General features: G+C 43.9%; 1 protein-coding gene across 7 annotated transcripts in view; it reads right to left on the minus strand.

Moving 5' to 3' along the window:
• The window catches only part of MYO9B (myosin IXB), a 41,339-nt gene that overhangs the window by 21,015 nt on the left and 4,724 nt on the right, over window positions 1-15,600 (minus strand). For all 7 annotated transcript variants that reach the window (XM_027902321.1, XM_027902322.1, XM_027902319.1 and 4 more), the window contains exons 2-11: window positions 14,944-15,053; window positions 11,498-12,391; window positions 4,543-4,637; window positions 3,332-3,394; window positions 3,120-3,219; window positions 2,898-2,998; window positions 2,565-2,694; window positions 2,019-2,108; window positions 1,664-1,780; window positions 1,238-1,372 (exon numbers count right to left, since the gene is read on the minus strand). In XM_027902321.1, the coding sequence (XP_027758122.1) occupies window positions 1,238-1,372; window positions 1,664-1,780; window positions 2,019-2,108; window positions 2,565-2,694; window positions 2,898-2,998; window positions 3,120-3,219; window positions 3,332-3,394; window positions 4,543-4,637; window positions 11,498-12,334 (1,668 nt within the window). In that variant the 5' untranslated portion in view covers window positions 12,335-12,391; window positions 14,944-15,053. The remainder of the gene's footprint in view (window positions 1-1,237; window positions 1,373-1,663; window positions 1,781-2,018; window positions 2,109-2,564; window positions 2,695-2,897; window positions 2,999-3,119; window positions 3,220-3,331; window positions 3,395-4,542; window positions 4,638-11,497; window positions 12,392-14,943; window positions 15,054-15,600) is intronic.

Genomic DNA, 15,600 nt, shown 5'->3' on the forward strand with positions numbered 1-15,600 from the left:
GAGAACATGAAGCTCTTCTGCTGAAATGACAATGCATCAAATGCTCCACAGGACAAGCTTCCCACTAAGTTACAACTGAAATATCAGATTGTCTTGATGCTGTGAATACCCACAAAGTGATGATAAGATACTCAAGTAAAGGGAGGTATCATACAGAAAATTAAATAAGTTTTATGTTAAACAAAGGACAAAGAGCACCTCTCAGTGCTCTAGATGATGATGATGATAAATGCATTATTTTTAAGTAGGTAGAATTCAGCCTGCCCAACACAGACTGCTCAGTGTGTGCTGCCTTGCACAACTGAAATGCCATTTTCCACAGACAAAAAAGCCTTTCTTTAAAAAGATATAGAGATCCCCCTGAGGGCCCTGAGGCTGCAAGAGATACAGGAAATGGGTCATTCAAGGATTAAGCTTATTTGGGAAAACAGCATTAGAGAAAGAAAGAAGACAATGCAACTATTTACTCTGGTCAGCCTGGATAGCCAGTTCTGTCATAAGTTACAAAACAGGGACCTCATCATTCTGTTTACACACAAAATTTGGATGTTCAGTAATTTGCCTTTCTTTAAAATGCTTGTTTCAAGTTATCTACACGCTACAGAATGACTTCTCACTTTCAGCAGAGCGACCTGAGAACCACATTTGCACACAAAGCAGGAAAAGTTACAAGTTTCTAGAGCAAAACCCCCCAAAGCTGAGTCCAGAAGGAGATCTGTTGGCTCCTGCAGCACTCAAAGTGCTCTGTAAGATGATACCACAGGTGAACAATTAATCAATATATGCCAGTAATATCAGGATCTCAAAAGTGCTGCCAGTTGTCTCCCCTAAATGCACTTGGGTGGGAGAGGCAAAAAAGACTTATTAAACACTTAAAAACTGATAAAAATACAAGAAAAACTGTTTCCTACCCATTAAAACAAAGCAAAACCACCTCACAGACTTTTAAGTTCACAGTTTCACTTGGGGTCACCTGAATGTTGCCTTAATTTCTGCAGTCAAGCAGGAACTCAGTGCCAGCCCCCTCTCACTACCATGAGTACACACAGAGCACTAAAGAGACGAGCAAAGCCACTACTTTCAAAAATAACAAGCAATAATGAAACCAGAAGTTAAAAAAGTAAGAAGACTTCCAGAAATATTCAAGCAATTATGCCACAGGGTTTTGCAGAATAGAGGTTAGATCTGCATAATACAGGAGCACTCGATAAAAACGGGTTTATTTCTTGATCCTTACCTGTTCCAATTTGAAAATGTGCTGATTGAAATAATACTGAAGCTGCTCATTTGCATAATTTATACAGAACTGTTCAAAACTGTTGGTTTCAAAATCTTCAAACCCAAAGATATCAAGTACACCAATGGACAGACACTAAAAGAAGACAAGGAAATCTGTTAATAATCTGTCACACAGTGCCTTAACCCCCAAGAGACAAGCAGTGCAGAAAGCACTGCAGTCTAAGCTGATAGATTTTGAATACTCGAACATTTATTTTGAATATTTAAGAGTTTTGTCTCCTGTAAAACCAGAGATGATTAAATATTACCAAGAAATTTACCATGGGCTTCTGGCTGAAGATTTATCCCAGACACCTGATTACATCATTGCTCTCAGGACACAACTGCCTGCAAAGACTTGTCTGGGGAGACACTCAACACTTACTGTAACAGATTCCTCCATGTCCTTCTTATTGAGAAGTGCATGATTGATTCTCAGAACAATCCAATCAAACAGAGCACTGTACAGGGACTTGGCCATGGAATCACGAGCTGTAATTGCCTGCAGACCAAACAATGTTCAGAACTTTAAATAAAGAATAGCATTTCTGTTTCAAAGCAGTGTCACTCCTGGGTGACAATCCCAGCAGAGACAAATAAAATCATGATTTTTCCTTCAATGCCAACTAATAACTTTCCTAACACTCTCACAATGCCAAAGTGTACCATTTAAGCTTCTTTAATCCAAAAAAGCAAGTTTCAGTTATTTAAAATCATCCCACCAATGTTCTTCTACTCACCTCATTGAGACTATATGGCAAAATAAGCTTATCATTAGCAGTCACAGTTTTTCTTTTTGTTAGCACTTCTACCAGGATTTCTCGTTTAACCTTCGAAACAAGAGAGAACAAGAGTTACTGTCACCCTCCAGCTCCTCAGTGAGTAATTTGACAGCAACAGTGGACACAGAACTTCCTCACAGAAGCCCAAGCTCTTTAACAACATCCACATTTATCATCCATTTACAACTTCTTTAAATTATTCTCAGCTTGGATTCATTCAGATGTTTCCCTGTGGTGGCAAAGAACACACCTAGACTGAATCTACTCCTGCTCAGCTCTGTTACTGGGGAGTAAACAAATCCTGTTTCCATGGCAGGTTATATTCCATCTCTAACCCAAACAAATCGCCCCATTTCACCTGTTTCCCCTCCCACAAGACAAACGTAGTGGAAGCGACCAAAAAGGAGATCCAAGATCCAACAACTGGGATATCCAAGTGAGACACTGAGGCAGAGCATGACAAACAGGTGTATCAACCATTAGGGATTAAGAGCAATACTCTACTTTTAAGAGCTGGGAAAGAATGTCCAACACTTCAGGAGGCCCCACGTCCAGCCCTTCATCCCGACCTGTGGCTTTCTTCTTGTAGGTGACATTGCCCAGGTAGAGAATGGCTGAAAGGATGGAAAAAATCCTGAGGAAGAAAAATGGAATTTCATAAGAATTTTCCTTAGGAGATCGTTATCACAGCATGTTAACAGGGTTAATTCTACTCCAAGGCTTTGTCTGTCAGCCCTGGAACACTCAGGTGTCCCTACTGATGCCAACACACAGAGAGCTCATTGCAGCTCAGGAGCATCAACTATCAGCAACAAAAGCTTCAAGAATTCTACTTACTGTTTCTTTGTTGCTGAAAGGAAGCCAACCATCTCCATGGCTTGTTTTAATCTCTCAAATTCATGCCGGAGATCTTCCCCATCTTCAATTTTCAAGTTATGCTGTGGAGAGAGACCCACGGCTAAAGGCAAAGAATGAAGCCCAAACATCACAAGAAAAATATAATCTGTCCTGCTTTCTTTGGCCCAACAGGCAGACAAACCTTATCAAAGCACTGGTTACCTGGTTGAGGTAGAAATAATCTTCAGGTTGCTTGAGGTGAAATTCTTTACGCTCTTCCTCATTGACTCCAAGTAGCAAATAATAGAAGACATGGTAGTTCCTGCAGTCAAGACATTTCTCTCATGAAAATAGTGGTTTTTATTTTAAGCACTTCAGATGCTCTTAAACTCACCCACCGATTGGAATTCTGGAAAACTGTTTTCATCTCTTACCTTTCATCTTTCTCTTGAGAAACCAGGCGAGATTTTTCAAGCAGGTATTTTTCAACAACAGCCCTAAGGAGCCACCAGAAAATTAAAAAAGCATGAGGGCAAAAAGAAAAGACTTCAGAAAACATCAGGCAACAGCTGCCAGGAGAGTTCAAACAATGAGATCTGCACCAAAATTTGCAAGAGAATAACTCAGTCGCTACCTTAAACCTCAAACAGGAATTTCAGTAGGCCTATATTATGACTGGAACACAGAGAAATACCTAAGGACATCTATCTGCAGTGCTTGGGTTTGGTGGAGATAACTGGAAACAAGCAGACAAAGCAAGGAAAACTGTCAACAGAAACAAGATACACTGAGTGGTAACAAGGTGTTATCCCTGGAGATGAACAGTTATCCGATCAGGAATGCACAGGCTACAAACCCCCCAAAATATCCCAGGGGGTGACTCCTAGTCCAACAGGACAGTGGGGATTCCAGACTGGAATGGGAGCCAGAGAGAAATCCCCTCCCAGAGTGACAAAGGAACCTCCTGAATGAGATTTAAAGTTCATTACAGGGGATACGAAGACTGAGGCCAAAGTCTGAGCAGCTTTTCCTCCTGCTGAAGACAAAACAAGCGCACTCAAATCGTCCCAATCTCCTGAGCTGGTGTGACCTGGTCTGAAAAGCCGCCAAACTTGTTCAGGGGAACACTCAAATCCCAGTCACTTCTGGGATTGCAAACATGAAAATGAGCCAAGGGAAGGGAATTCTGGAGCACAAAGGTCAGGGATGGCTCCTGACACTCCACAGTGCAGCAGGACTGGCAAATGCAGGCACAGGATATTTCATGTTTGACACACAATTTCAGTAAATTAAAGTAATGATTTTATTGCTTTCTTTATCTCTCCAGTTGGTGTTTAAACTGTTTCTTTAACATGGCTTCCTCAAATTCATTTCACTTCTCTCCAACTCCCCTCCAAGATCCAGATCTTCTGTTTTTCAGTGCAAAATGGGGTGTTACCAAAAAGCCTTCCTGCAGCAGGAAGGTAAAGCTGCAGCAGCAAATCCTTCACCTGAGCCAGTTGTAGAGCAAAGTGAGGACATGATGCATGACCTGATGATTCCACCGAGCTCAGCCAGACACTCTCAAACATTTGATGTCCAACAAAGCTCCCCCAGTCCCTCAAAGCACAGAGACCACCCCAGGAGCACCCCAGGCTGTACTTACCCCCTGACAATCCCATTCTCTAAATAGTTGACTTGAATGAACTTCCCAAAACGGCTGGAGTTGTTGTTATGGGCTGTTTTCGCATTTCCAAATGCCTGTAATAAAGCAAAATGAATTCATTTTCCATTAAACCTAATGTGTCAACAGCCAGCTTTCCAAGCTCTTCTCCTCATTGTCCAGACCCCCACCAGCTTCCAATATAAACTTGGAATACTATGGAAATGGCAGCACATGGATACCAAAAAGGCAGCTCAGGAAGCCCCCATGTTCCTCACACATCTATATATGTTTATTATTTGCCTCATGCAATAATATTTTGAAGGACTGAGGAAAGGGAATAACACATTCAGGTATTTTTAAGAGCACAAGACAGGCAATCACAGCCAGAGAGCACAGATCAGCCTCAATCCCAAACAATTAGGGCCTTAGAGAGGATATTCTGCTGGAAGCAGGCAGCACAAATACCAGGAAACTGCCTCTCCCCTACAAAAACCACAAGCTACATCCTATTCCCCATTTTTAATTTAAGTGAGAGAGAAACGTTCAGATCTCATTTATAAAGTTAGCCCAGGTTGTGTATTCAAAAAAACAGGAGAAAGACAAACAAACCCACTTTGGTTTACAGAACCACTCACTCACTGGGCAGTTACTCAGCTACACACCACCAAAAAATGTGGTCTCATTTTGGGGTTCCAGGAAAGGGGGGGAAAAACAGGTATGGCACAAACCCTAATTGTGCATCTCCGATGCTCATCAGTCCTCTGACAACACAAAATATCCTCAGCATGAGCCATGCTTAAGAACCATAAAAGGGAAGTTATTGCATCTAAAAATCCAGCAGAATTAGTTATGGGGAATGTCCTAAACTTTATCAGCTCTTAACTGTGTGTTCCACCCTTCCCCATGAGCAGGCAATGCAGCACCCAGAGCAGAAACCCCGTGGAAGATGTAATTGTTTGCGAAAACACCCTGCTCAGGGCAGACCATCCCCAGCAATTCCTGCCACAGATATTTCCTCTTCAAGCTCCGAGGATAATTAAAGCCTCCATTAGGAAATCCTCCTCCCTAATATAGAACATTGAGGGCATGACTGCCCAGAAATGCCACCCTGCTCCTCCACACACACATGTGGAGCAGGAGGGACAAGGACTGCAGACAGCACAGAACTGAGCTGTTTAGACACAAAACTGCCCAATTATGGTGTATTTCCACGGGGAACAATTTTCAGGACAGTCAGATTATTTGTATATTGAAAGCCTTCCCTTCTCTTTTGGTTTTGCGGCTTTTTTTTTAACAAAGCACCTCAAGGGTTGCAGCCACCCTGCAGTGGGGACTCCTGGATCACTAATTCCCAAACAGATTCTCCCAGCTTCCCACCTTTCTTTCTCTTACAAGATTTCCACCTCGTGTTCAGAGAGCCTGAGAAACTTCCTATTAACTGGGAGAACGTCCAGAATTCTTCAGGCAACTGTTATTTTTGACCTAAAGGAACAAGCTAAAGGAGCTCTTCCTGTGCAGGTGGATTGTGCTGTAACTGCAGAAGGGCTTCTGGAGGGAGAGGATTTGTGCCCAGCAGTGGCTGAAGAGACAGGATTTGTATCCAGAAGTGCTTACCCATGGCTGGAGGGACAAGATTTGTCCCAGATCTCACAGGTAGCTGAGCTCAGCCTCTGGATTTTCCAAGACACACCTCACAATGCCAACAGCACCCCCACTCTGATTTTTCAAAGCAAGCACTGCCCAGCCATCAGTATCTTTTTTGGAGCTTCCATCCAAAGGATCACCCAGATTTCTCTTTTCAGAGCCCACCTTGCATGCACATGCACATTAACGTGTATAAAATCCAGGTCAGCTCCTCCTAGGGAGCAAACCAGCAGTGCAAGTTGAAAGTCCCGTGGTCCAAGCCCAGCTCTGGAAATCCAAGCCCTGCTCCTCCCCAGGACAGTGGCTCAACACCCTCCAACTTCCCATTCTGTGCCCTGGGAAATGTGCTGGAGTGAGCTTTGCCAGACTGCAGAATAATGGCCTTGCAAATTGATCCCACAGAAACCTCCTTTTCCAAAAGTTTTCTAAGCAGTCACCCATCAGCTCACTGGTTCCAGCCAAGAAACCAAACCACAGTGCAGCTACATCTGCCACATTATTCTGTAATAACTAATTTTTGGCGCTAGAGAGTTAAGAAACCCCATAACTTGGGCTTCCTGATAAACTTTTCTTGGTGATTACTCATGTAAGCAATGAATACAGTTTAAAACTGAAGCTCTTGTGATCTCATGTGTCTGGTATTTGGTCAAAGCACACAGTAAATTCTTAAAAGCTGACCTAATATTAACAGTTTTTAGGAAAGTTTGCATGAATGCTTTCCTCAGAAGAGCCTTTAGCATCTACAGCTTTTTACAGAACATTCCAAGTCAGTGAACATTTTGGGTAGGGAATTTTTTGTTGTTGTTACATTTAACTTTTAACTCTAATCACTGTTACCACGTTCTTCCACGCACTTTGGCAAGTACAAAATCAATTCAGAAGATGTGAGGGGCCAAGAGAATCTCAGGTAAGGAGAAATAATCCTTTATCCAAGCAAACCCATCCACTGTTTTCCCTTGTGAGTCAATGTGGAGACAGCTAAACCCAAAAAAACTGACCCCAAATGACTCCAATGCACAACAGCAGCTACATGAGAGGGTGAGGCAAAAATAGCAGAGCGAGGGCAGCAGCAATCAGAGCCTATTCCAGGAAGCAGGAAGTCATCCAAGCCATCTTCCCAGCCTGGAATGCAAGAGGCAGAAAGTGGATCTGCCACTCCAAACTCCTCCAGCAGTGATAGATTTCAGAGTATTCAGAAAAACATCAAAGTCTCCTTTTATGTGCTGTCAGAAGAACCACCCCAAACCAAGCCATAGACACGATCCCCCTCCTGCCACACAACTAAAAATCTAATGGATTCATTCCTAAGAATTAATCTGAAATTAAATCTGCCCAAATCTGAAATTTACATGGAGTTCCCATGTAAATCACAGACAGGTCCAACACAGCCCCATCTTCCAACCTGCCAAATGACATGGAGGGCTCAAATTCCACCCCCTGGAAGGGGAAGTGACTTCCCTGGAACTGGACTTGCTTTACCAGGGCTCTTCACAGCCACGCTGGGAAGTCCCCACTCAGCCAGTGCTCAGGGTCACTTTGCAGTTCCACCTGCTGGAGGATGTTCCAGGGAATTCCAAGCATGGGAAGAGTGAAAAAGGACCAGGTGATTTTTTTCCCAGCAGGGAAAAGCAGCAAGAAGACATTTCTACTAAGAAAAAAAAAATCAACTAACATCCAAGCAAATGGAGAAAGGAAGTTGCATTCCTCCTCTGATTATGATTCTTAAAACAAACACATGCAGATAAATGTTTAAAACCACCACTTTCCCTGGAATAGAATCCCAGGCTACACCCACAAAATGCATGTGCAGGCTTTGATGGTAAATACAGCTGAAAACCAGGGCTGAAGCTTCAGTCCATCTTATCCCAAAGCCACCAGCACAGAGGGAGTGTCATAATTAAAACAGAGCTACAGACGGCTTCACTCTGGTTTCCACAGAACTGGGAAGCATAAAACTGTCTACAGGTAAATAAAACCCAGGATATTGAGGGCTACAATTAAGGACAAGCCAAGCTCTGCTGCCAGAAGACAAAGCTCCAATTCCCTCCATTCCCTCCCCACACATTCCCAGCCCCTTTGCTCAATCCCCTGCCACTTTACTACATTCATTGGCTCCAAGAATAAGTTAAATTTAGGTGTCCAAAAGAAATTCAGAGCCTTCCATTGCACACTGTGCATTTTGTGGCCAAAACAGGCAGCTGAGACGTTTTTCCTCGAGGAAAGGAAAAGATAAGTTTATTGGAAACTTCTTCAGTGTGCAGGGGAAGGTTTGATTCTCTTGTTTGAGACTCTATAAAATAAACAAAGCTTTGATTCACTACTCCCAGTTTGATTCAGTATTCCCAATTTGACCCAAGTAATTGTTCCCCAAGGTTTGATTCAGTATTCCAAATTTGACCCAAATAATAGATCCCAAATGTAAATTCTTTTTTAGAAAACTGAACTTAACAGTCAATATAAGAAGGCAAAACTCCAAGTCAGGGAACTATACTTTAATTACTAGACTTAGAAGAGGATGAAAAAGTTAGGAGTATCTTAAAAAGGAGTTTATATTTCTCTTCTCACTGGTTTTAAAGAAACTGCTCTTCACTAGAGATGATCTCCCTTAGCCTGGAGATATAATTAAAAAAAAAACCAAACCAACCTAATCTGAGAGTTAAAACAACTTCATGTTTCTTGAACTGTTAAAAAGCAGCACAAACCCTGGGCTGGGGCTGTGCTGCAGCATCACTGTACCCTGCAAGGCCCCAGCCCTCGATTCCTCTTCTCTAGAAAGCTGCAAACAGTGCCAAGAGTCATCAGAATTATTGGAACTGAGCTCTGCTTGTCAGATCCCCGAGCAGGAGCCTCAGAAAGAGCTGAGATTGAGCAGGAAGCAGCTGAGAATCAGAGCTGACCCATGACCATCTTCCTCTCCCCAGCCCATGTGACAGCACTTGTGCTGAGATCAGATTGAATTTTTAACTCCACTGGCACAGTAGCAACATCTTTCATTTCCCAGATGTTTGACAAAGACAGCTCTAACTCCATCCTTCAAAGTTAAAAACTGAGAGCCAGGAGCTGAAATATTAACGACACTTCATCTGCAAATCACCTGGAGGTTTGAACACAGATTAATGAGCCAGCACAGAAACAGTAAAAAACGTTCCCAAGTTCCCTAAGCATGCACTAATAAAATCATGAATCCACCTCCACACCACCCTAAGTGTGCTCAGCCCTCTCTGTGCTTCAACCCCCTGAACTTTTGCAGGAGGTCAGCTTAGGAACAGCCCCGTTTTTACACCGCTGAAAGGAGGAAGTTCTGACCCAAAACACAACCCACTTCTACATCACGAAGGTTTTTTTAGTCAAGAGTGCACGGTCAGCTTTGATGAGCACTCAGAATAAAACTTCAGTATCAAACAGAACATTCTCAAATAGTTTGGGCACACTGCAAAAAATCCCCTGAAACATCCATGTCAGAAAAACTCCCTCGCAGCACTTTAGTTCCCTCCAGTAAAACACCAAGTGAGTCACCAGGGATGGATTTAACGTGACCAGCTCGGGCAGGACTTTGCAGGAACTTCCACAAAGCAATGTGGAAGCTTTCTGGGCATCCCTCCCCAGGAGCAAGGTTGGACTTTTTTTTTATTTTAAAAATGAAGCTTAGTGACTGGAACTGGGAAACGTGGAACTTGAGTGTCAGCTGAATCCACTCTGCTGAATCCAAGCAGGGTGACAGCATTTCATTTCTTATCTTCTAATCCCACCACAGCCATGCTTTCTGATGCACTCTGAATTTACATCAACATCTATTCCATTCTGAAAGATATTTTAGGATTCAGATGTGACTATTTTGTACATTTGGTTGTCAAAATCTAGTATCTTTTGGAATATTTGGGAGGCTTACACTGCCTCAACTCTGACTGACAAACACCCTCAGAGAAGCAGATAAAGAAATTTCTGAGAATTTCATTTCAGACAACATGTTAGAGTCTAACTGGCAAGTCTGCAAGCTAAGCTTTCAATCACTTATCAGATTTCCAGCTAACAAGACTATTTCCTCATGAAAATCATTCCTAAATGCTCAGTGGAAGTCTGAAGTAGTCGTGGAACTTAAGACAACAACCTTAGAGCAGGAAATCACAAGCATCTCCTCATGAACATCCCCAGACAAACACAACCCTGACCTGCAGTCCAGCAGAGTTAGGGATTGGAGTGGTGAACCCTGAGCAGACAAACAGGCACTCAGGGCTTTCATCTCTGCCTGGTTTGGCACAGCTGCACCGTGTCTGCAGAGGAGGATCTGAAACAGTTAAATTTATCAAAGGCAGCAAGATCAGCTGATCAAACAGGGCTTTCCACAGTGACCCCTTCCTGTTTTCTGTTTAGAACTGCAAATGTGAACTCCAGCAACCAACAAGCCTCAATTTTACTTCTTCTTTCAAGCAGCAGAAAGCAAGGCAAAAAAGAACTTGCACATATTCCTCATTCTTTACAGAAAAGCTCTGAAAAAAGCCTAAACTTCTTTTTATGACAGCGCTGTTACATTTGAAACTATTGAAACCTAAAAATTCCACCGCCTGCATTCAAGCTCTTTGCTGTTGGGAGATTTTATTAGGGTTGGCCTTTACATCCATCCACACTTCCAGAGGTTTTTCCTTTGGGAGAATAAAAAGGAGATCGGTTCAAGTTTGTCCTGCTGTTACCTAATGCAATACCAGCTGTGCCCTCTCCTCTCACATGTTTAGTTTTGCTTTCTCTTGGAAATGCTGGAATAATTAAAAGCCCAACCAGATTGCCACTTTCTCCTCACCTGAAACCGATGCTCTCTTCAAAACAGTCGCAGAAAGGAAATAAAACTCAAAAAAAAGTGAGTTCAGCCAAATGCTGCAGGACCTGCTCACACACAAAGGCAGGATCACACCGAGCACTTGCTGTTTGGGTGGAACAATCTTTTATATAAAAACATTTGCTGACAATTCGATTCAAATGCCCTCAAAGCTGTCAGATGGAAAACACAGGTATAACCCCTGTCCCACAGAATATGAGTGTTTAGTGCTGGAAATAAGTCACATATAACTTACAAGCAACAGGAAGTCAACTGAACAGAAGGACAAGTTAAGGAAAATCAATTAGGAGCAGTCGGGTAAGGCTGCCAAACACCACAGCAGCCCAGTGACATTTAAGCCTAAACCAAGTGACAAGCCCAAAACCAGTGACATTTGAAGCCTAAACCGAGGGGGTGAGACTCAAAAGCAGCATTCAGCAGCAGTTATTTGAAGTTCTCAAGCCCCAGTTTTCACAGAAGGCAGTTTGAGCACAGCTTTACCTCCAGGACTGGTCCAGCTCCCAGGATGGTTCTCTCCACACCACTGGCGTACCCTTTCTGGCTCAGAGCCGTGAGACAGTGAATTAAAAAGTTTGTGCTTTGGGTCTTCCCAGACCCACTTTCACCTGATATAACAATGCACTGATTCACATGTTTTTTAAGCATTGTGTGATAGGCCACATCGGCAATGGCAAAAATATGAGGCTCCAACTTCCCCAGCTGATGATTCTCGTACATCTTGACGTATTTGGGATTGTAGATGGGCAGGAACTTGAAGGGGTTAATTGCAATCAGGATACTTCCCGCATAAGTGTAAATTCGGTGCTTTAGGAAGCGGCACTTGAGGTTCTCCAGGAGGGTCGCCTCTGTCAGGTTGGGGAGGTTGCACAAGTCATCAAAGTCCTCCTGGTGCCAGGGCAGGAACCCCCGTTCCACCAACCTGCGGGCATCCGTCTCCTTGGAGAGCAGCTGCATCTGCACGTACTTGATGGTGCCATCGGTGTTCCTCTCTTGCAAGAGAAAGTAGTAGCCATCCTTCTGGGGGTGCTCGTCCTGAGCGCGGCGAGGCCACAGCAGAACCCTGTGCACGGGGGAGTCGTTGATGTCGAGCACCCACTCCTCCCCCCCGCACTCCTTCACCTCCACCAGCACGTAATGCTTGGAGACGTCCAAGTTCAAGATGCTGATCACATCCTTGATGACATCCGAGGAGGTGCTGTCCTTGGTCGCTGTCACTCTGCAGCAGGGAGCGCTTTCTGTGGAGAGCTGGGGGTAAATCTGGAGGTTATAGGCTGCCTTCGCCTGGCAAACTGCACTGTCAGCATCTTTCACACTCATTCTGTCCCCAGATGGGCTTCAGTCTTCCACCCCTGCTTAGTGTGCGGTGCCCATTGTCTGGGGAAAAAAAAGGAAAAAATAAAAAAATCAGGTGTTAAAAAGTGTGTACAGGAGGTATTAGGTATTTTCTGGAGGATGAGAATACAGTTATTACATAATTAAATTATTAAAAAACAAATGCACTATCTGCACATCGCTGCTATTACTCCAAGCAGCCTGTTCGGCATATCCCATGGAATGGATAACTGTCACAGTGCTTATCCTCCTTTATTTTCCTTTATTCCATCCTCCCTGTTCTGGCAGCAAAAGCATTCACAGAGCCAAAGCAAAATCAACCAGGAGAAACATCCAAATTCAAACTTCCTTGTTTGCCCAGGTTGGTTTTTAATCCAGCTGCTCTCCCTGCACTGGTTCACCGGATGGTCACAGGAACATTCATCCACCTCCCACATAAACTCTCCCTTAGAGCTGCACAAGCTGATGTAGCAAGAGGGTTTGTGGTCACTTCCTAACTCAGCAGTGACAGTTCAGTGGCAGAGGGATCAGTGCAGGGGTGCAAGGAGGAGGATGGTTCTGACACTGAGATCCACCTTTTCTTTCCTCCTCTTTTCCTCCAACTAACCTGTTTTCACGGGAGGTACAAGACATCCCACTCAGCTTGAAGGGATCAGAGCCCAGAGCTGAGCAGAGCAAAGGCTGCTGTCGGCTCCCCCTGACACACCCCAGGGATTTCTTGGACAACACATCACTCACACAGACAGGAGGCTGCTCAATTCACTTGAGTGAACCACATCCTTCTGCCTTTCATCTTCCATTTTAGGCAACAAAGCAAAACTAGTCCTACTGCAACTACTGTTCAGCAGTAAACAAGATGCCAAAGAACCCACTTCATTCCCAGGCCTTTATACCCCATCACATCAACTCCCCCTCCAGTGGGTTTGGGAACCTCATCCGTGAGCAATCCATTCGCTGGGATTGCTTTTTGCTCCTCTCAGCCTCAGTGCAGGCCAGACATCTGCCTCCTATCACCTAACCTATCAGCAGCCTCGGAATCAACCTCTTCCTCACTGCTAACCAGTCACTGTCTCTGCCTTTTCCTCTGATTTTTCTCTCACCTGAGATTCGCTGCCTGCAGATCACCAGCACTGAGCTGCTCGTGTTGCTTCAGCTCAACACTTTATTTGCTCCTCCAGGGGTACTGAAAGGTGGGGGATAACGAAGCACCCCTTTGTTTTAAGTCTGTAAAGCTTCACATCCAGAATAGCAGCTCAATTTTTGTTTCAAGAACAAAGTGTTCTAATTATACACTCAGATGCCAAATACATTAAAGACAAAAGAAAAAAAAGAAAGAGGAGAGAGGCAGAGAAATGCCAAAGAAGTTACTTTTTGCCACTAAACAACTGCACAGGAACTTGTGCAAGGCCACAGAGAGTAATCATTTCAAATTAAAATCAGCAGAGTTGGAGGCATTTTAAGCTGCCACTTCCACTGCAAGGAATGAATCACTTCACAGAACATATGACATAGTTGTGCCTCACCAACAGCCTCTGAGGAGGGAGTTGTGTTTAAAGGAACACAGAGCTCACAGAACACACTGTTAGATAAGCTGGATCATTTTCAGTGGCTACTCATCAAAAGGAAGGCCAAGCAAGCCACAGATGGCAAGGCAGACCACAGCACATCTCTGACCAAATGCTGTGATCCCCCCAGGAATGGGGTTTTTCCCCCTTTAAATTCCAACCTTTGTTCATTAAGGAGGGCTGATTGCAAGTGCTGCTCATACAGAAGGCTGGAGAGTCCCCCCCTCATTTCCTGGAATTATCACTGACCAGCAAACAAGTCAGAAGTATCTCTGAAGTGCAAGTGTTAAGCTCTCTTAATCTATAACAGCTCAGACCTTGACACACAGTAGAATCTACAGCCAACTGTTGCTCGGGGGAAGATCAGTCTGGAGCTCAGGCACAAAAGTAGAACACCAGTGACCATTTTCCTCCCAAGTCACTCAGTTGAGGGGAGATAGCCTTTTGCAGACTTCCTTTTTCCACCCCCCAGCAATGAGTTTCAGACACACAGTCTGGGGAGATAGAGGAAGTGCCCTCAGTAAGCATTTTTGGCTAAAACAGCTCCCTACAAAACGTGGCAGCAGCTTCTTGCCCACCCAGAGGAGCTGCACCTCAGTGCTGAGCTGGGACTTTATTAACACATTTCCTAAGCTTGCTTCGTGTCAGCCCCCAGAATGTGGGGCATTGCTCAAGATCCCAGCTCAGGCTTTGGAAAGAGGAAACCAGAATGCAGATGTCGCTGCTCTGCAAAGGGACAAAGCCCTCACAGCCAGCTGCGATGTGGCAGCTGGGAGGGTCTGCCCAGGTGGGCACGACTGGAAAATTCAATTCTGCCGTCTGACAGTGTCTCATCATTGCACAGGTTTGAGGAAAACCTGCTGGCTTGCAGCTACTGGTGATTTCCTTAGTGAGGATATCAAATTTATCTGATGACAATCCTGCTCCAAAAGAGACAAACCTCAGGCCTCACACTAAACAATATTTCAAGCCACAAACTAGAGCATAAAAGCAGAAGAGCAATCAGTAAACAGATTTTAAGTTGATTACCTAATGAGTCCCAGTATTCAACTAAGGACAGGGTATCTTCAAGTAACTGGAGGATTAGCTCCAAGTGAAGTTACATTCCTGTCATCAAAGTAAACGTTTTCATGATGGTTCTAAAAGGAAAGAAAAGAGTTACTGATGAAGAGACATTGAGAAGGCAGCAAGAAACCAAGAAGTTAAATCAATCATATAGGTCAGTAGTACAGGAGCAAGGAAATGAATGCTAAAGAAATTTCAACTCAGTTAACAGATATATAACTTCAAATTTATCCAAGAAACAATCCATCACTCAAACACAGTGTTCTGATGGAACACCACAAGCATGACAGGGAATATGATCCCCAGATAGCCATTAATTATTATTTGATTAGGCAGCCATCCTACCCTTGTACTCTGAAGATATGTGACCAGTACAGCATCAAGGATAAACCCAAAATTCAATTAAAAGCTGAGATAAGAGCAGCAACAACAACAACAACAAAATGTGTTAGGAAATGCCCCCCTCAGAGCCAAACCCTCTGCAAGCCCTTGCTGTAAGGAGCTCACAGAGGAGTTGTTATCAGAGGCAGGCCCTGCACGGGACCTGCAGCACAGGAACAACCTCCAGTCTGGAGGACAAAGCCACGACATGGCTGGAATTTGAAGCCAAACAAACTCGGG

This window comes from Empidonax traillii, unplaced genomic scaffold (assembly GCF_003031625.1).
Source record: "Empidonax traillii isolate 1590-97213 ecotype Southwest subspecies unplaced genomic scaffold, ASM303162v1 scaffold863:size338993, whole genome shotgun sequence".
NCBI lineage: Eukaryota > Metazoa > Chordata > Aves > Passeriformes > Tyrannidae > Empidonax > Empidonax traillii.